We start from the raw sequence: 20,628 nt of genomic DNA on the forward strand, positions 1-20,628 counted from the left end.
TGTTTGTGACAGTTTATACAGAATTAAAAACCCTCAAGTACTGCTGAAACCTGTCAGGGATCATGAAGCTTCTTGCTGGCAAGATGTAGAAACAGAAGCTGCATTTACACAGTAAAAAAGTTAACCAAATAAAGCTCTCCCTTCAGCTGGGGCTGCAGTGGATACTCTGAGCTTGGTTACTAACACCTTTATAAGCACCAAAAGCAATGGAATGTCACCTTGTGAACACAAAGGCAAACTCTTCACCAAGCACAGATAAACTCTTCAGATAAACTTTATCTTATGAAGTTTATCTTCAGATAAACTCTTACACCATGCACAAGGAGGAATGCACAGAAGCAGGAGAAACAACAATGAACTAGAAAGGAACAAAACTTTCATTCCAGTGACATTTGAAACATCATCAACTTTCTTCTCTGACTTCTGCCACCTAAGACAATCTTCTTGCACGTGGCTAGGCCCAGGAGGAGTTTCATTCACCTTTGTTACACTGCAAACACCTCACTGCCCCCAGGTCAGCAGGAGCAACTCAAAACTCCACCGTTTCAGGGGACAATCCAAGTGACAACAGAATTCGTTCCTGGGAGGTGGGGAGAGCAGGCACAGCCACGCCCCCTCTCTCAGGACAGGTACTGACCTGCTTGGGGATGGAGTGCGCTGTGGCAGGGAAGGGGAAAAGCTCTGTGAGCATCATCTGCTTCAAATCTAGTTCTGCTCTAAAAACCATCCCTGCAGAGCTGCCCACTGCACAGATGAAAGGCTGCTTTCTCCTATTTTTACTCTGCCAGCACCATGAGTCACCATCCACGTTTCAAAACTGCTTCAGGAATCACACAATTCCTGCTAATTAAACTGTGGCTGCTGCTGTCACTCAGCGGGAGAGAAAGCAATCCACGAGCTGAGGACACCTACGAGCAGGTTTCCAGTCAGATAATGTCCAGCTCCCAAGTGGATTGCACTCCCAGTTACTGTGGAATGGCACAAGTCGTGTCCTTCACTGCAAGAAAGCTCCAAATGGGACATGCTAAAACATGGAGCTGTGATTCTGCATCACAACTCGCTTGCAGAAGACAATGCCTGCTTATTTGACCAGTGCAAGGAGAGAGGAGCCCCAGCTCACCCATTCAGAGGTCCTCCATCATTGACCACGTTGAGGTGGGCCAGCTGCCTCTTCAGGTGCAGTTTGTAGCTTGCATTAATTCGTAGGAACAACATCTGGAAAAAAGCCACAAGCAGCAGAGTAAGGAGCTGTGCCCATGTTCACATCACTGCCTCCAGAGGGGAAGCACAACACCCTCAATCACTGACTTCTGGTTTGGTTTTTGCAGCTCATGGGATTCTTCCTTCTGCCAGTGCTTTGGAACATGAACTTCTCTCCTAACAAATCCCTTTCCTGTGCCAGAAGGGACCATTTAATCTAATGTGAAAGAGAAATGACAACTTGTATTCAGTGACTGGATTGGTCCTTCCTGTCTTTAAGATTTGCAATTCTGCAGTAGCAATGACTGCAGCAGAATCCTGCAAAAGCACAGCTGGTATAATTTGGGTGTGTAATACATTTAGGGATTTTTGGAAGCCACTGATTCTGAGCAGTGTTACAGAATAATCCTCTCAGAGGGCTGCTCTCAAGGCCCAAAATGTTGCCATTTGCATAGCATTTCAGCACTAATTCCTGGATTGCCATCTCTAGACATTGAAAGGCAGCTCAAAATCCTGAAATCCATTCTTTTTGTGTGCCTCATGGTTCTCCCTACACAGTGGAATACTTCCTTCTGCTCAGCCCAAGCTGTCCGTGTGACTGCTGCCAAGCCCTTTAATGTGTGGGTTTCACCAGGACTCAAAAAAGAATTCCCCTCTCCCCAGATAAAGCCTCTCTTGGTTCCCAAAAGTCCATGTGCATTTTCAAGTGAGATGAAGCTCAAAAATAACACTCACCTGAGTTTGCTCCTCGGGGAGGAGATCATATATAGCTTCATGCATCTTTGCCATTTGCTTGCAGATATTCCTGAAGCATGCTGAAGGAACAGGGGCTTTCACTTCGTACTGGAAATAAACACACAGCCAGTTAATTCCTTTCTGCCACTGTAAAATGGTTTATGTAGAGCCCACCTGGGGCTCTGATTTGCTAATAAGGTCAGGAATCAAGATGCATTTAGCACACCACAAATTAAAAGGGTGGCTGGGCATGATCTGATGCAGCCAGGAATTGCAGATGCAGGTCCTGTGGCTGTGAGCTGGCCCTCTCCTTCAGGCTGGTACTAGCCCATGACAGAAAACCACTTCTGCCTCTGAGAAATGTGCCCCTTGAGTATCTCCCAAGAGAAACCTGCTTGTCTAGGATCATGCACATCCAAATTTCTGAAGAATCAAGGAAAGGAAACCATAAAGAAATAGAAACTCCTGATATCTCACCTATCTGCCATTAAAAAAAAACAACAACCCAACCACATCACAATACAAAAAAAGGCCTCACAAGAACATTGCAGAAATACCTTGGAAAGCAAAGAAAAAAAAAAGTCCCTTCTCCCAGTGCCTGAAAGCCAACAAGCAAAGGCACTGGAAAACACCAGATGGCAACAGATTTGCTACAAAAGGAACAAAATTCTTCTGTCCCCACTGTGCATAGGGGAGATCTGAACAGGATTTCAGAAACACAGAAAACCTGTCCCAGGCAGAGTGAAGCCAGCTCTGCAGTCCCAGGAGGAGAGGCTGTGCCATCACTGGCCTGGGTGACACGCTGGCAGGTCACCTTTGGGAGGGTGACACTTCCCCACGGAAGAGCACAATTCAGGAAGGAACTGAATCACTGTAACTACATCATTTACAAACAGACTGCAGGAGATGCCTGCTTTTATGTGAGCCTGAATTGTGAAAGAGAACAAAGCTTGTCTGAGCACAAGAGAAAAAAAAGAAATGGGGCATTTTGAGAAAGTCTTTACAGAAAATCCAAACCAATGACCTAATTCTGACAGGAGAAGTGGCAGAAAAATAACACTTTCTGTTCCAGGGAACAGCCACGCAGCCTGAGGGATCAAGAGTGCCTCAAGGAAGTTAAGCAAGAAATTGTTTCCTATTTCCCAGCACGTTGTTAAGGCAGAGGGAACTGGGAGGCTGCAGCAGTGGCCCTTGCATGATCACAGCCAACCCAACACACCCCATCATAAGGGAGAAAAGCAACAGCCCCAGGAAGAACTCCAAGATCTCCTGGTCATTTTTATCTGCAGCTGAGGTCAACAGCTGTAATATCAAAATAACCAAGCAGACCATTTTGGTCTTAAAACACATTTTTAAAAAAAGTAAGCACAATAGGAGTGGAGAATCCCAATTTAAATGCTTTTTCACCTTAAGTTTAGTCAGCACTACTTGACAGACTAAAGAAACAGATGAAATTAAAAAAGCACAACATAAAGTAACAATAAAAAACCAGAAACAGCAAGGAAGACAGAAATGCTGCCTGTTGCAACTGCCCCACTACAGCTCTCAGTACCCCGTCCCCAGTTTGTGTTCCCATGCTCCTAGAGAACAGCACAGAGCTTTCCATCTATACAGTTAAAAGAAGTTCAAACAAGTTCTGCTTAGGAAAGTTTAAGATTCCATTTGAAACATCTAGACTGTATACAATGAGACCTCCAGCTGCAATTTAGAGAGTGTATAATTAGTTCCATAAATCATTACCTTGGATAATAGTTTGTCAAATAAGCTATCCATTATGGCAACGAGCTTGGCTGAAATTTCAGCTATGTGGTCGTGATAATCCTGCAAGGGGAGAAAGCAGGTTTCATTTTTTCAGTGGCACTCAAGTTCCTCAGAACACAGTTGAAAAGCAGAACTTTGTGTTTCAGGAAATGCTGGAAGAATTACCTTTGTGATGTGGTCAAAATGCCTGAGCATGCTGAACTGCTTCGGCTGCAGCCGAGCTTCAAAATGAGCCCTGATAATGGGAATGTAGTGTACGATGAGCTGGAGGCAACGTGAAGAAAGGGCTGTGAACCCAGGGAGAGAAATAAGGTGGTTATTACTCAGGAAGAGTCGTTTCTGTGTGGATTTACGTCTCCTTTGACATAAGGAACACAATAACCTGACACAATTTCACAGTTTCACTTTTGTCTGTTCTCAAAGCAGGGAGGTAACAGGTTTGTTTCCCTGGGAACCCCCACCCAGTGAAGATGCCAGACTGGAACCTGGCTGCTCACACCCAGCTTTGGTGACTGATTTTACAGGAGGCTTTGGGTGTTTACTCGATATTTTGAGCCCTGAGAACACACAGACATCGGAGGGATCTCTAAAGACCTGACTCATCAGCTACTTAACCTCAGCAACCACATTCTCAAGGCAGCAGTGTTTCTGCTGCAGTGGTGTTCAAAACACCCTGCCCTGCCAGCACTGACCTGCTCTGAACCTGCTCCTGCAGTGCCAACAGGATCCCAAAAAACCAGGCTTCTCCCAGCTCCAACAGGGCCTGAGCCAGCAGCAGGACACACTGGTGCCAGTGTGGTCACCACACTGGGCCAAACATCCTGACCCAGCTGTGGGTCCCATTCTCACCAGGCTGTTCCCTTTCCAGGAAGGGTAATGCAGACTGGTAATCTCACCAGTTTCTCACCCTGAAATGTGGGAACTCTAAGTTTAAACATCTTCTCCAACCCACCAATCAAAGGCTCTTAATTTCAGGAGAAAGTTTTGAAACTACACTCCAGGCAGGTCTTACCACCCTCTGTGTCCACACACTGCCCCACATCTCAAACACAGCTTATCACAGACATTTAGGGATTTTCTGCCCTTGGGTTTTTTAACAGCCAGGGGAACAAGCTTTGACATTTTAAATACAGAAATCCATACCTAGGTTTTTTGTAGTGATTGTTTTCAAGCCAACAACTTGTAATGCACCGGCTCCAAGCACTAATTGGCAACTTCTGGAGTTGAAATACTGTGAGAAAAAGGAGGACAGTGAAAATGCATGTTGACTCTTTATCTACTACACAAACTCACGGTTTAGAACCACCACCAACAGAATTTTGCAAGATTAAGTTGTTATGAAGGCCAGTTCCACATGTCACTAGTTTTCCTCAGTAGCCACATAATATCAAAGCAAAAAACATCAAGACAAAAGGTTTCTCCTCAGGCTCTTGACCTTCTCCACTGCTGATGTTAAAGGAAACTTCAAAGCACTGAAACTCCCTCTTGCTGAGGTGACTGAACCTATGTTTGCAGCATTATGGAACACTGGATTTAAGAAATGATGCACAGAAGATGAAAAGCCAATCCTGTAAGAATTCCAGGTGTAGTGGACAACTCACGCTTAGACTTTCCTAAGAGAGAAAAGAAGTTACAACTAAAAGTACACAGCCCAGCAAAGCCTCTGGACTGTAAGACAGTTGCTATCAGCACATTCTTACACTGGAGTTCTTCCTCTCAGCCAGCTTGAGACACCAGGTATTCCAGACTGGGCCTGGGTGATGGCAGAAGAGCCACTGCTCATGTCCCCAACTGCTGCACTGAATGCAGAGCAGAAGTCCCAGGGCTCATATCTGAACTGAACTGACCATTTACATTTGAGAGGCAAAACTTTTCTCATACACCTGAAGATGCAGAAGAAATTGTGACAAGGCTGCCCTGCAGCTTGTATCTGCAACACAGAGGACTGCCCTCACAAAGACCTCCTTTTTAAGGGCAGGGGCATAATTCTGCTTCACAGGTTTTTTTCTTCATGATAATGCAAGAACAAACCCAAAATTTCAACTCTCCTTGTGTAAAAAGGGGCAATAATTTCCTGGCTGTTGCCTGGTGTCAGTTATGAAATATGTTAGGCCCATAGAGCCACCATGAACCACTGCCCCCATCTCTGGGCTGCCAGAATGGTGCATCCAGGGCCAAAAAACCAACCCAGACCTCACACCACAACTGAACCAGAGCTGTGTCCGGCCCCTGGGCTGAGAGGCATAACCTGCACTGCTCTCAAGACAGAGGGCATGGGCTGAAACTGCCTCACATTCACTTCATTTTCTCCAGAAATACAAGAACTTTTTCTTAAACCGCTGTGTGGAATTTAGAGCAGACTCACTGAGTCAAAGGCTCAGGATCTCACACAGCCTGAGCTCCTTTGAGGTATTTAGCCTAGGTTAGTGTTAACTGTGATGCAAACCATCAAAAACTTGGTGTGTAAAGAGTGCTGGCCACATGTACTGTCCCCTGCCTTTTGTGGGAATGACTGTTCCCAGATGGTCTGAGAGCAGTGAGGGAGCAGAATGCTGGAAGAGAGCAACACCTCCTCCTTGTGCCTGCTGGGAGGAAAACATTCCTGCACCCAGCAGGAAGGCCAGCAGCCCTCTCTTGTCTGCAGCACCTGAACAAGCCCAGTAATTGCAGCCTGGTGTGCTCAGTGTGGCCCCTCACAACACTGAGGTGCTGGAATGTGCCCAGAAAAGGGTCTGGAGCACAAGTTTGATGAGGAGCAGCTAAGAGAGCCAGGGGTGCTCAGCCTCAGAGGGACCTTTTTGCTCCCTACAACTCCATGACAGGAGGGTGCAGCCAGGCAGGGCTCAGTCTCTTCTTCTGCAAGCAACAGGACAAGAGGAATCAGCCTCGAGTTGCACCAGGTTTGGATGTTAGGGATCATCTCCTCACTGAAAGGGTGGTCAAACATTGGAACAGGCTGCCCAGGAGAGTGGTGGAGTCACCATTCCTGGAAGTATTTAGAAAATGTGTAGATGTGGCCCTGGACATGTGGGTTTAGTGGTGGTCTTGGCAGTGTTGGGTGAAAGACTGGACTTGATTGATCTTTGAGGTCTTTTCCAGTCTAAAGGATTCCATGATTTCCATCAGGCTGCAGCCATAGCTCAGAACTGCCTGGAAATTCATTACCTGGGAATGCTTTCCATTTTCCATCACAATCAAGCCCAGCTCTTGCTGCTCTCAAAGTGTGCTGGCTCTGACAGCTGTCAAACAAAACCTACAGTGCCAGAACACCTGGAGGGCCTCTGCTTTGTCCAAGGTGTAATAAATGAGCTTTTGTTTTTTCTAGCTGTTCTTGACACCTGCCCAATTGATGGCACCTTGCTGACAGATAAAAAATACAGTAATTAAACTGCACATGATGTTTGAGTACCAAGAAATAAACCACAAATGACAGAGCTAGAATGAGATAAGGTAAGGAGAGGGAAGTAACACAGAAATGCAAATCTGGCCAAGTTTGATGCATCCACTGCTATTTTACCTGTGAAAAGGTGCTGCAATTCCTGAGGGAAGCAGCAGCTGGAAAAGAGACTTGAATAGGGGCAGGCTCAGACAGACTGATTTGCTTTAGATAGTGCTTTTAAAAGGGGAAATCTGTGGATGAATCTGAATGAGAACTGCAGGGAGAAGTGTTCCTGTGTCTGGTTATTCAAATACAAACTACCAATAGGACAAATATTTAAAGTTCCATCTCCCAGACTTTGTTTCTCCTCCCCTGCCTCCCATCCTATGTAAAAATATCCTTTTGGAGACTGAATCTGTTTATCTTTCATTGATTATGCTCCTGTTCAGAACTCAAATACCTGATATGACCTTTGTGGGCAAGATACAAGTGAAAACCTTGAGATAAATTAACTGCTAGGCTTTGGAGCCTATATAGATATGTATAAATATAAATATAAATGACAGTTTTAAGGTGCATTAATGTGCTCCTTTTATTACTGATTACTTATTTTACCTGCAGTGACTGGGCTTTACCAGCTTTCCTCTTCTCTAGTGAGAAACAAATGACAAAGAGGTCCTGGTGTTTCATCACCCTTACATTTTACAACAGACCCTTCATCCCACACTATTTTTATGCTTCTAATGACTGTACTGATTTGTAAAAAAACCAAGAGTCTTGTTTCCTTCCTCAATATAGATATGTATTTCTGTGGCATCAGGGATCAAATTGCTTTTTCTTCAGCAGCATTAATTCTACATCCAAGCCTGAAGGACAGGCAGCTGTGTTAACTGCTATTAGATGGGATTTCCAATATTTCAGGTGAACAACCAGATTAATTCCCACAAAAACTGCATCTTTAATGCCTCTGGCTTGAAAGGCTTCCTTATGGCACAGCAGCAAACACAATGATTCCTGGTTATTTTGATGATTTAGATGAAATCAGAGAAACACATGAGCATTACTGAGGGTAAGACATGTTCTCTGCTTGGCCATACCTTGAGTAAATCCGACAGGCGGGTCAGCATGTCAGTGGTGATGGAAGGAATGTTATCCACACACTGGCAGTACTCCAGGATTATTCTTATTAGCAGCAATACTGTCCTGGAAGAGAGGTAACAGCCAAATGTGTCATCTCAGTGCACAAAAGATGCTGAAAAATCAAACACCAGTCAGGCCAGTCATGTTGATAGAAAGCAACCCAATGCTAGAGATTATAGCATTGAATACATCCACTAATTGATGTGGAGAAGAAGTGAAACATAAAAGGAGATTTACATAGAGATAGTTGCAGCCAATCCCACAGGGTGGTGTGTGGAAGAAGTATTTTATATGAAAGAAAATAGCTGAAAAATATGTAATAAATGCTAAGGAGTCACAAACAGAGAAGGCAGCTGTGAAGAAACAGCACCAAATATTCAAAGAGATGCTCAACACCTGTAATTTCTCCTCAAGTCAGCAGGCATAGGAGAATTTGGGAGCTATTGGATGGAATTAAGAAGGCTCCCCATAGTGCAAGCATGCTACTTTGAATTCAAATACACAGAAAGTAGGAAAATTGATGCAAGATCTAATGTTCAGAGTAGGTATTTTAACATTTCAAAAAGTTAAATCTTTCTTCCTTTAGGCAGCGGAGTGCAGAAAGATGGTGCCAAGTCAACAGAAAATCAACACCTGGAGAATGTTTTGTGAACACGAGGCATTTGTGATGAATGCATTTTATTTGATTAGATGCAGTGAAACTGGATGTAGAAGTGTGTAGGAATGAAACAAATATTTGCACTGTGAAGCTCTCAATTGCCTCACAGAGCTAAATATACCAAGTTTCAAGTGAGCAGAGGTATGTTATCAAACACATCATATATTAAGCAAATTTTATCCTTTAGAGCAATGCTCCTACTCGACCTGAAATGCTCCTCAGCAGTGATATCATCTGCCTGGCACAGAATTTCTCAGCCCTCAGATGCTGTTTCCAATTGAACACATCATCATGAAGCAACCCATAAAATGACAGCTGGCCCAAGACATCCTGTACATCACACCTTTTATAAGTTTGGTGCAAATTGATGTTAGAGCTCTGGGGAGTGAGATCTTCCAGGCTTTACTCCCTCTCCAAAAACAGTCTCATGCATAATTAATGCTTAAGCCTCACAGTCTCTGGAAACACAGCATGCTTTTAAATGAAAGAAATAAGGCAGCAGCATACATTTTAAAATGTCTCTGATACAACCAGCTTTAAGAAATCACTTTCCAATTCAAATCTGCCAGGATACCAAGAAATAGCACATGCAGCTTCTGAGATGGCCCTTATCTTATTTATGAATAAGATAAGCAACCATACAGGAGTGGACTCAGGTATTTTGGTGCTGTCCAGCCTGGAGAGATATTATTTAAGCTTTTAAACTGTCTTTCCTATAAGCCCCTTTAAATAGAGAAAGGCTGCAATAAGACAGTTCAACAGCAGTCTTAAGTAAGATTGCTAAAGCTGTTAGCATTCATCACGGTTCTACTCAAAAGTTTTTGCCAACTAACCCACTGCTAAGAGAAAAGAGTGCATCTTACCCAACTGTTGCATATTTTTGTCCTTCAACAATAAGGAATTCAGCTGGCTTTCTTTCTTCAGTAGCTAGATATTTTAGCAAGACAGGAAAAGGAGAGAGTTGAACCAAAAATGAGTAAAATGCTGTTTATAAAAACACAGTGTTCACTTGCTAAGGTTTGAAAAAACCCAGAAATTTTGTAGCAAGCACTTCTCTCTTTTACAGTAATTATTAAGAAGCTGATCACCCATCAAAATTTTTACAACCCATACAGTTACTTCATTATCTGCTCTGATTTTAGATCAAAGAGCTCATAGCCTCAGTCATTATGGACTTAAAAACTCAAATACAACAGGTCACCAACAGAAGAAAGGCAGAAAAAGCCACTAGGTTTTCTACTACACATTCTCAAATGATTTGCTGTGTATATTAATATTTTAGCTTCAAATCACTTTTTCCTCAGGCTTCATAACAGAAGCTCTTACTGCAGTTTTTCATGCTAAATTGTCTGCTTGAAGGAGGCTGCAGGAGGTTATTTTACAAGCAATGGTTGATGAACATATTTTGGTGTCATGTTCCATAACTGGAGTGATTACTGCTTTAATACACTCCCTGTTATCTGCTGTGTTCCTTCTGGGAGGTCAGGGTTTCTCCACCATGACATCACTGTATTTTCTCCCTTCTAATCTCTTTTCTCCCCCTCTCTGCATGTTTTCCTCCTCTTCTGGATATTCACTTCCCCTCCAATCACTGCAACATTGGATGAGTATCCCCACGAGGTAAGAACACATTAAGCATTCTCACTGTGCACACGGGGAAGTGGGGCAGGAAAAAGTGACTTCTCTGAGGTCAAATGAGGTTTCTGTGGCAAGGTAAATAATTGAATGAACATGAGTTTTCCCTTCCATGAGCAGCCACATGGCATGTTGCCTTTCATTTGTACTGGCAGATGAAACAGGGGGAAGGAACAGGCTTTGTTTCATACAAGGAGGGCTGAGCACATGTGGGAAAAGACTTAATTTGTGCAGAGATTGCAAGCCTCTACACTGAGAATAAAAAGTCAGCTAACACTTCTGGGTGTTTTCAAACAATAAACAGATAATCTTTCAGCACAAGGCATTTCAACACCAGCAACAGAAAAAAAATAAAAAAGAAAAGAGAACAGCTATCAACTTTCTTCTCATCTCCCCAAAGGACAGCAAGCAAACACATATTCAGCATGTCATCAGCATATGTCCATCAACGTTCAACAGCAGAATTATAAATTCAGCAGATAATAAATTCATTTCACAGCAGGACTGCAAGGAACACACACCTGTTGGTTTTTTTTCAGGGAGAGAAATTCTCCCATCTGACACTGAATCAACGAGGTCCTGGAACTCAGCAGGAACTTCAGCTTGCTTCCAGCGCTCGTTGTCCAAAAGTAGGCTGGTTATAAACACAAAAGAGAGGAGGCTGAGAAAGAAATACCTTGCTTTGACACTTCTCTTGCTTGTAATGATGAAAAATCATTAAAAAAAAAACCCACTGCCCCAAAATGTTATGTCAGTCATCCTCATGAGAAGAAGGTGCCCAACAATTGTCAGCAGCAAAACAGAACAAAACTGTGCTGGTCTGGAGATCTCACAACTTGTTCATTCAATCTGTCACAGGAGATCAAAAACTATTCCAGGCAATAAAGGTCTTCATGAGATCACTGCCAATGAAGTAGTGTGTAAATACTGGAATTTTAACAGCTTTTGATGGATGAGGACAAACAGACTTGATAGATGTTACTGGCCAGGCTGTTCCTCCAAGGGCTTTGAGTGTTTTTAAGAAAACAGCTGAAAGTGAATTATTCTTAAACCCCTGAAACAGAGCAATCCTGCCCTTCAATGTTTATTTTGTGTATTGTCTGTAGGCATTACTTATTTAGCTAAGTGTAGAACAATCCAGTTTGAAGAAATCAAGTTACGAAAACAGCAAAAGGTCTTTTTCAACTAAACCAACTGGAAATAACTGAGGTTTAATACAGCTTTTTTTCACCCCCTGCTTTTAAGTACAACAAGCTTTCTGATGTTCTAGGCCATAAAAGCTTGTGTTCAGCTGGCACAGGATACATAAAATTATTCATGGAAGAACACAAAGATTGTCTACCCAGAAGTACCTTAGTTTTGTCTTCCTCTCCTCATGAAACCTATTCACAAATTTATTGGCTTGACTCTGAAGAGCTCCTCTCAAGGACATGCTTTTCCTGCCACAGATCTGCTCAGTATCCAAGATAAAGCTTTCCATCAGGCGAGACAGAGTAACGAACTCGTTGGAATTCAGCTTCTCTAGGAAGCCATCCTGGAAAAAAAACCCAACACATTGTAAGGAGACATATCACCACAAAAATTCAGAGAGATACAGAAATAACTAGTCAGCATGTCTGAGGGCTACTACAGTTTGAAGAGGCACGTTATTTAACCCTAAGTGTGACAGACAGTGTAGAATGCAGTGCAAACAGACATGCATGAAAGCATCAAAGACAGCAAATCAGAATATTAAAAAGAGAAAGGAATAAGTAGAAGAAACCAACACTGCCTTGCAATGATTTGTATTAACACTGGTGTGCTCTGAGCATTACCATGCAGAGCCTGTGGCAGCAGGAACAGTTCCTGTACTCCCATCATGGACGCAAACGCTCACCAAGCATGAGGTACCAGCAGCAGCCTGGCCCAAGATCCTCACCTTTGCTCTTGCCATGAGGAACTTGACAGAACGATCGTGGCAGATATCAGAAGCGTTATAAAGTAACTCTTGGATGTTGTTTGCCAGCCTGACCAGCTCCAGGTCAGTCAGTTTCATGTCATCCCCGATCCTATAAATGACAGAAGCAGTTGGCTCAGCATCAGTTTATGGAGCAAATAGTATTTTTGCACACAGGAGGACAGAGCCTTGCAGCAAACCGTCAAATGCAGTCAGTTAATCACCAAAGTCACTTTATACAGATGGGATCTTCTAAGCTGCTGTCAAGTTCCTGTCAGCCTCTTGTAGGAAGGAAGTGTCTAACGGTACATCCTTTTCCTTTTGATTCTGCAGTCTAACTGCTACTAATGGTCTAAGAGTAAACATGACATAACCATTACTGATACAATAAATGCAATTAACAATTTACTGAGTTAAAATTTACCCAGCTCCTGTGAGACTTCAGCATCACAAGCATAAGACAGATAAAGCATGGCACTTTTCTTCCAATGCAAGCATAAGACCTAAAATAGACCCTCTGCTCTGCCCACAGCCTGAATCTACAGGCTGTCATTCTATTAGCTCTTTAGGCTTCAGGGTCTTAAGCTAGTGCTTCCTAAAAAACTCCGTATGACTTGTCCACTGCTCAGCACAGCTCTGCTGTCCATGGTCATGCCATTAGTGAGGATCACAATCTTCTGGGCCAGCCCAAGGACTGACAGCAGGACAGAAGAGAACTCAGGACACTACAGAGCAGCAACTGGGGATAACATTGCTCTGTGGATTTTTATTAGCCTGCTCCAAACACAGAGCAAAGGTGCAAACAAAACCAGAAGAGTGATGAAATAAGTTCATTTTAGAACAAAGTTATGCAACTAGCCTCAGAAACAACTTTCCTTCTCAGAAGCTGTAGCTGGATGGTGTATTTTTAGCAAACTTGGCAAAGTGCTCCAGACTAGTTTGGATCCAACCCCTTTCCCTTTCCCTGCTCTTCCATGTAACCCTGGACTCCTCTTCCCATTTCATTTCCCTTCCAGCACACGACAGATGTTCAGACATACAAAGGCCTGTGTTTTATGCACAGCAGATTTATTTTAAATCCATCTCCTTCAGCCAGCACTGTCATTTGGTGGGGAAGGTCTCTAACAAAACTAAAAGCTGCTTCAACACATTAAGTACAGACACTCAAGGACCAAGCAGCAAGAGCAGGCCACTTGCTGCCTTCCATCTCTCAGCAGGGTAACAAGTGGTATTTCAGTTTTGCTTCACATAACTCTATCCAGACATGCTGGCTTTTGAAGTGGTTCATGCCCAAGTCCCACACACATTATGCCTGGTTCTTTTCAAAAGATAGCTCTGACTGGCAGCCACAAGTAAAGGAGAGTATAAAAGGATGCCAGAAGGTTGGAACTCTGGAGGCTGGAGCACCTCAGGGCAGCACTGCCTATGTGACCAAGCACTGAGATGGATTTGTATATTTATTTGTGCAAGTCAAATAGTTGGTGACAAGCAGCAGAATTTTCCTCTAGAATTTATCAAGGTGTATTCCATCAAGCCATCTTTAAAAAACAAACAAACAAAACAGGAAAAATAACAATAGAGAACATGGACAGAAATGCTTCTGCCTGCTAAAGGCATGACAATCTGTGTTTCAGGGACTCACACCTCTCTTGCTCTCTACACAAGTGGCCTCCCCAGAAAAACTAATAGAGAAGGGGCTCTTTTCTGGAAGAAGTGACATAAATCAGTCCCTGTACCACTCCACACGGGAGGTGAAAAAAAGGCAAATACAACAGCGCACTCTGATGGCAGTCTCTAAGGAGAGAACCACCACACTTCACCCACCTAAAAACCACATTCCTCCAAAGTCAGTTTTTGTACCGCGTGACCACAAACTTGACCTCACCCCTCCAGCTGGAGACAGGCTGGGTGCTCACTCACATCATCTCCACTCCTCCTGCAGTGACAGAAGAGGAGGTGTGCTCCTTGCTGGACGAGGAATCAGTGGTGCACTCAGGCTCTGAGACAGAGTCACTGCTGCAGGGCTCGCTGTTGGGGGATGTGTTCCTCTGGGAGGCGGGGAGCTCGCCGTCGCCGAAGGCGTCGCTGATGAACATCCCCTCGTGGGTCAGGTAGGCCACCTCGCTGTCCACCACGCTCTCCTTAGCTGAGTTCTTCTGCAAAGTGTCCTCCAGCTCTCTGGTTTTTTGGTTCTTGTCTAGAACCAAGAAAACCACGCTACGGATAGTATTTAAGGTTGCCTAGAACGAAATATATCTTTTATTACAAAAGCCGGCACCACCAGCTCGTGCTAGAAAGAGGCTTTTTTTCACCCACAAAATTAAAATGAATCCTGGCTTTATTTTCTGTTCTCTAATTAGTATTTAGAGGCAGACCCATTTGTCTGATGTTTCTGAGACAGGTGAAAGAAACCTCATTTGGAGCAATCTAACACATACAAAAGTCCTGTCCTAATCCCTAGCAGCTTAGAATAAAAGTAATCGAGCAAAAGAGGTCTTATCTCTTTGCCACTGCTCTCTTTGTTAGCACTTATCATTTTTGCCCTGGATACTGATATTCACATTTCCTTTCAATCAGAAGTTTGAACTCTACAAGCAAAACCAACATCTTAAGGACTTCAAATGGAAAAGCAACTTTACTCCCTTTCATGCCTGAACTGTATGAAGTTCTTTGTAAATAAATGTCTTACCTTTACTCGCTTGAGGAAGATGGTGAATTTAGAAAAAATATTCTTCAGTAAATCAAACCACTGAGGAAAATTCATCATCCTCATCTGGTCTGCAAGCCTAAAAAAAGAGCAGTATTCAGCAAACAGCAATTGTTTGCTGGCCATGATGCCTACTGGCACATAAAGGAAAAGAAAACATGCTTTAAATGGAATTGCAAATATAAAGAAAACTGTGTAGACTTTTACCCAGCAAGCAACAGACACCACCTAAACAACAAAAAACCTACATGAAAGTACTTTTCAAGCATTAAAAAGTTGTGTTATGAAGCCCATTTATAAAGGCTGAATTTAAAAGGCATATAAGTGGAGTGGGGAAGGAGGGATATAGAATTAGATCATACTATAAGAAAATGAAAGCTTCACATTTACCCTTTAGTTCTTTCCTGGGAATAATGTTCTCTTCCCTGGGATAACTATATGTTACCAACAAGGAATGGGGTTAACAACATTCTCACAAACCATGTGGGAGGAAAAAAAAATTACGAAAAACCCTACATGAAAATACTTTTCAAGTGTTAAAAAGCTGTGTTATGAAGCCCATTTAAAGGCTTGATTTGCAAGGCATTGCAATGAAACCACTTCTGCTATTAAAGTACAAAACAGTTGTTTGTGGCAAAAGGGCAGAAAAATCACAGACATAACTAAAATTAAGTAGTTTTTAATACAGAGAAGAAGACTAAACACTGGAGAATGGTGACCAAATATCCAGTGTGTAAATATAACCCCTGTGCCCAGTCATTTCCCAATCTGGGTATGAAACCCATGCAGGTTTTGCAACTCACTTTGCTTTATCAGCTGGACTATTTTTATTATCTTGGGGTAACACTTTGCTGAGTCAAGTGAATCATAAAGCCATAGAAAAAACAGAAGCTGGCAGGGGCCCCTGGAGCTGGGGCCTCTGGAGCTGCCTTGGGTAGCTCTGGGTCAGCCCAAGCCTGACCACGTCCTAAAACAGATTCCACAGATTCTCTGGGCTTGTGTTTGACCAGCCTGATGAGGAACAGATTCTCCCTACGATTCAACTGGCAGTTCTCATCTTCCACATTGTGCCCACTGCCCTCTGAGCAAACACAGAGAGGAGCCTGGCTCCATCTCTGCTCTGGCATTTGCCTTCGCTGGGCTTGGTGAGGTTCCTGATGTACTACTTCTAGAACTAAAGTTGTCTGGTTATCCTCTCTGGATAGCTCTGTTCTTGATTATGTCTGCATTATTATTTATGTCATTAAACTAATGAGATGTTTTAATACAAAGTCCCAGATTATGGCAACAGGGAATGCTTTCGAGTGAAGATATATTCAAGAGATATATGCTTCACGTAGTAAGATTCACAGAATTATTTTAGTATTTATTTCAAAGGTAAATCTAAGGTAATATTAGAATCTGAATGAGCAGTAAAACAATATCCACCCAGACAGAGGTGGACAAAAGCAGAGTCTTAAGATGCAAGAGAAGCATAATCTTTAATTATAGGGAAATTTAAGCAAAAATTAGAACAATAAATTTATCTATGCTAAAAAACATATTATCCCCACCCACCACCACCACCAAAAAAATGTGGCTGCATACTTACTTAACAACCACTTCTGTATCTATTTCTTCTATCTGCGATACCGTATTAACCACACACTGTCAAATTTTAAGGGGGGGGAAAAAAAAAACAAAAGATGATGTTAGCTTCTCTCTAACCACTGCTGAGTATAACAACAAAGACATTAATCCTCAAGTTAAAATAAGGAAAAGTAAAATAAGAAAAGAAAGACATACTTGGTTCACTTAACAACTTGTTTCTCTAAAAACAAACAAAGAAAAAACCCCCAAAAGAAACCCCCAAAGCAATTGGTGTGTACAAAACTGACCAGCTTCTTTAGGTCTCCAGTACAATCAATTTTCATTCCGAACACATCTACAGTTTTACAGCCATTTCATTGATCTCATTTCCCATTACTTGTAAGCCCAAGGTACAAATCAACTCCACTCAGACTGGAAAAGGGCTTTTCTCCCAAATGCCAGTCAATAAACTGAACAAATGAGTACTAGAGCGTGAACTTGTCTTTAAGCAAGTCTGTACAATCCCAATGGTAAAATTATAAAATTCACTGACCAGCACAGCCCACCAGCAATGCATTTGAAGAGGAAGCACATTTGAGGTGTGGCAAGCAAACAGTTTCCTCTGTTAAGGAAAAGTACCCCTAAGAGCTGAGACAATGGGCCACAATACAAAAGCATTGCACAAACCACACAGGAATACTCAAATCCCGCCTATTTTCCTTATTCAACAGAAACTTACACTGCAATTTGATTAAATGTTGTCTACTATTAGAGCAGAGGGGACACCTGAAAAAACCCAACTTAAAACTTTCCCAGCAGAATGGGAAAAGCATTTTGAGATGGAAAATGAGCAGAAAAATAGGGAGTGCTACCTGTCTATTACATGATCAAAGGAAAAGGAAAAAAAAGTCTCCTTATGACTGCTGATACCGGCAAGTGAAAAGCCAGGAGAGACTGCCAGGCAGATAAACAGCTTTATCTTGGTGTTATTCATTAATTCTTTTTTTAAAAATTATTTATTTACTAGCAATATGGGCCTGTCCACCTTGTACAACCAGACCAATAGAACCATGGTGAAATGTGCAATGTGAAAGGGATTGGAACAGCAAAGTCTAGCTTAAAACAAAAACGTTCAAATAACAGTATTAAAAAGCCACGTCCAAACTTTGAAAAAATAAAGTTCCCAACCCAGTTCAATGCAGCTGTGAATTGAAGACTATGCTATGAGGACAGGAGAAGCCCAACTCAGCACCTATCTCTGTGTTGGAGATACAAATCACATAGACTTGATAGCACATCAGAGCATAACTCTTTAAATAATCACCCATCTCTAGGGAAAAAAAATCCCCATTCTTACATAGTATTCTCACATATGTGGGCAAACAAACAAGATGAGTAAAACTGAAAGTATCAAACACACACCATAAGATTTGTTTGGAAAGAAAAGTCATCATGTCACTATCCAAATTAGCCAATGTATTCCTCCCAAAGAAATAATCTGAATTTTGTTCAGTTATTGGTTTTAGCTGGTTTTATCAATCAGGTTTTTTGGCTTGAAAGATACTCTGCCCTAAATGGCAAATCACCACACCAATGCATAAAAGGATTTAGGGCTTAATTTAAGGCTTTTTTTTTTAAAGGTAAGCACTTCTACCTGCTCCATTATTTCCCCTTGCTCTCTCAGAAAAAGGCAAGGATATTTTCCAACCTTTTATCATGTGCCAGGTCTGTGCTAACATTAAGGCAAGAAATATTTTCTGTCTCATTTGCAGGGAATTCATTTGTTTAAACTGGCGAGTTCTTTGATTCTCCTTTATGTGTTTACACCAAGAACTCGAGGGTTTTGTTTTACAGTGTGTTGGGAGGGAGAGGTTTTTAGTGTGGTTTTAGAGTATCTGTTTTGTTGTGGGTTTTTAAAGAAATGTAGTGTTATGACATAACTACTATTTAGAGAGCCATGTGTTTAAGAGAAAGGAAAGCAAATGAACAATGTTAATTTTACAGAGAAGAAAACGGAGTTTATGTCACCTAGACCTTCCAAAAGTTTTTCTGTAAAGACCTCTGTGCTTCAAGGAGCCCTGAAGTGTCTGCAAACTCAGCTGCTCTGAGAAACCATCAGCCACTAAAAAACTTCATCAGAGCTGCTCTTAATGACTTAAAAATTTATTTGCAAGGGGTACAGGAAAGCTTGTCACATACATTAGAAATGTTTGTCTTACCTGTTTAATTATATTCTTTGCGGTATTAATCATTTCATCGCCATATATTTCATAAAAATTTAGCTTCCTTTGTTTTAGAAGTCCAAATACTAGAGATACAAGTCTCTCCTGTGAAGAAAAGAGAAAATAAAAAAAAAAATAACCACACATGAAGAAGATTAAGGTGAAGACAAGAAGCAATTTTAAGAAATTGCACAGCAGTAAGAAAGTTCATGTATCAAGCACACAGTGAACAGCATTTAGGTCAATCCCATTCCTCCAGACTAAAGCCAAGCTTTGCTTATACAAAAAAAAAAGTTCCCTGTGGCAATACCAGCTGAGTCTCTCTCCCGCTCCTCTTCCTGCCAATTCCTCAACTGGGCTCATTCACAAGTGCTTAAACCTGTGGATATTTCTAACCATGAGTGAGTTTCCTGATCCTGAGCAAGGCTGACAATCACAGCCCGAGTGAGAGGCTGGCACAGAGGGCAAGACACCACAGAAATGGGAGCACTGCAGTGCTACTGCCAACCACTGCAGCCCATGGAATGGATTAAAAACAAGGCTGAACAGGTCATAGGCTCCAGCAATTATAAAGAGCCCTACAGGCAAAAATCCAGAAATTTTTTTTCTGGGCTAGAAAGCAACCACAATAGCTTAATCTTCATATATTCATGATCTTAGGAGGAATGAGGAATATATATCTCTATATATACTATGAATGAAGCATGCTTGGTATAAGCATCCATAAAAGCATGGGGAGACAGAATGAGAACAACATGCAAATATCAGCTTTCATTGCAAAAACTGAAATTTTACAACCAAGTCGACAAGAGTCCACGTTCTTTTCCACTTTACATGCTTAGGTTCATGAAGAGAACTCAGTATACATTTAATCAGAGAAAAGAGAAGTGATTATTTTGACAAAATAAAGTGGGCCTGGATTGCAGTTCAGAGTTTAATTAGAATTATTTAATCTTATCAAGCACAAAAATAAATGGGAGGGGAGAGGCATGAATTACAGTGTTGCTACTAGGGACCTGAGTGAATTAGTTAGTGCTAATTAAGTATGTTAAAGATGCAAACATATTCATGAAATAGTTTATTTCAATAACAGACATACCTCTTCTAGAATTTGGCAATCATCTTCTAGAGGTCTATTTAAATCATTGCGAGCGTAAGTTGAAAACTCTGCAATCATCATTTTATCTATCAGCTTTTCCAGTTCACAAAGCTGTGAGCCAAGATGCCTGAGAAAAACAGCCATTGAGAGATGAGCTAAATAATCAACCTGAAAACGAATCATTAATTCACAGCTGAAGAAAATAACCACCCAACAGGAAATTTCCATGCAATCAACGCTGCCTTAATGGGAGGCTCCAATCTTTCACTCCTCAGAGCAGCTGAAATCATGCATTTTTCAGAGGCACTGTCACCTTACACCAAAACATATGGACTTGAATATTGATGGAGGATAAAAATTTAGAAATGGGGCTTTTGGGGGTTTTTTTTGGAAGGTGCCAAGTACCTCTCTGCCCAATGAGGTGAACCAGACTAAGAATACTCAGTGCTTGTCTGCATCAAGGTGTTAAAAAAAAAGGAATATTTCTTTTGCTTGTTGAGTTCCTCAGATCATCAGTCCACAAGTTCACCTAATTCAAACATGTGAGCTTTTGATGTGGTCACAGATTAAATTCACAGGACAGGATG

At 41.9% G+C, this 20,628-nt stretch overlaps 1 protein-coding gene across 1 annotated transcript in view; it reads right to left on the reverse strand.

The window, feature by feature from the left end:
• The window catches only part of VPS54 (VPS54 subunit of GARP complex), a 44,110-nt gene that overhangs the window by 1,574 nt on the left and 21,908 nt on the right, over positions 1–20,628 (reverse strand). Inside the window, exons 9-23 of the mRNA XM_066316457.1 lie at positions 20,042–20,168; positions 18,940–19,047; positions 16,743–16,798; positions 15,134–15,230; positions 14,365–14,684; positions 12,427–12,556; positions 11,861–12,042; positions 11,030–11,142; positions 9,737–9,800; positions 8,173–8,278; positions 4,840–4,927; positions 3,862–3,983; positions 3,676–3,756; positions 1,936–2,043; positions 1,121–1,215 (exon numbers count right to left, since the gene is read on the reverse strand). Coding sequence (XP_066172554.1) covers positions 1,121–1,215; positions 1,936–2,043; positions 3,676–3,756; positions 3,862–3,983; positions 4,840–4,927; positions 8,173–8,278; positions 9,737–9,800; positions 11,030–11,142; positions 11,861–12,042; positions 12,427–12,556; positions 14,365–14,684; positions 15,134–15,230; positions 16,743–16,798; positions 18,940–19,047; positions 20,042–20,168 — 1,797 coding nt within the window. The remainder of the gene's footprint in view (positions 1–1,120; positions 1,216–1,935; positions 2,044–3,675; positions 3,757–3,861; positions 3,984–4,839; positions 4,928–8,172; positions 8,279–9,736; positions 9,801–11,029; positions 11,143–11,860; positions 12,043–12,426; positions 12,557–14,364; positions 14,685–15,133; positions 15,231–16,742; positions 16,799–18,939; positions 19,048–20,041; positions 20,169–20,628) is intronic.

The sequence above is a fragment of the Sylvia atricapilla genome, chromosome 3, assembly GCF_009819655.1.
Source record: "Sylvia atricapilla isolate bSylAtr1 chromosome 3, bSylAtr1.pri, whole genome shotgun sequence".
NCBI classification, from domain to species: Eukaryota; Metazoa; Chordata; class Aves; order Passeriformes; family Sylviidae; genus Sylvia; species Sylvia atricapilla.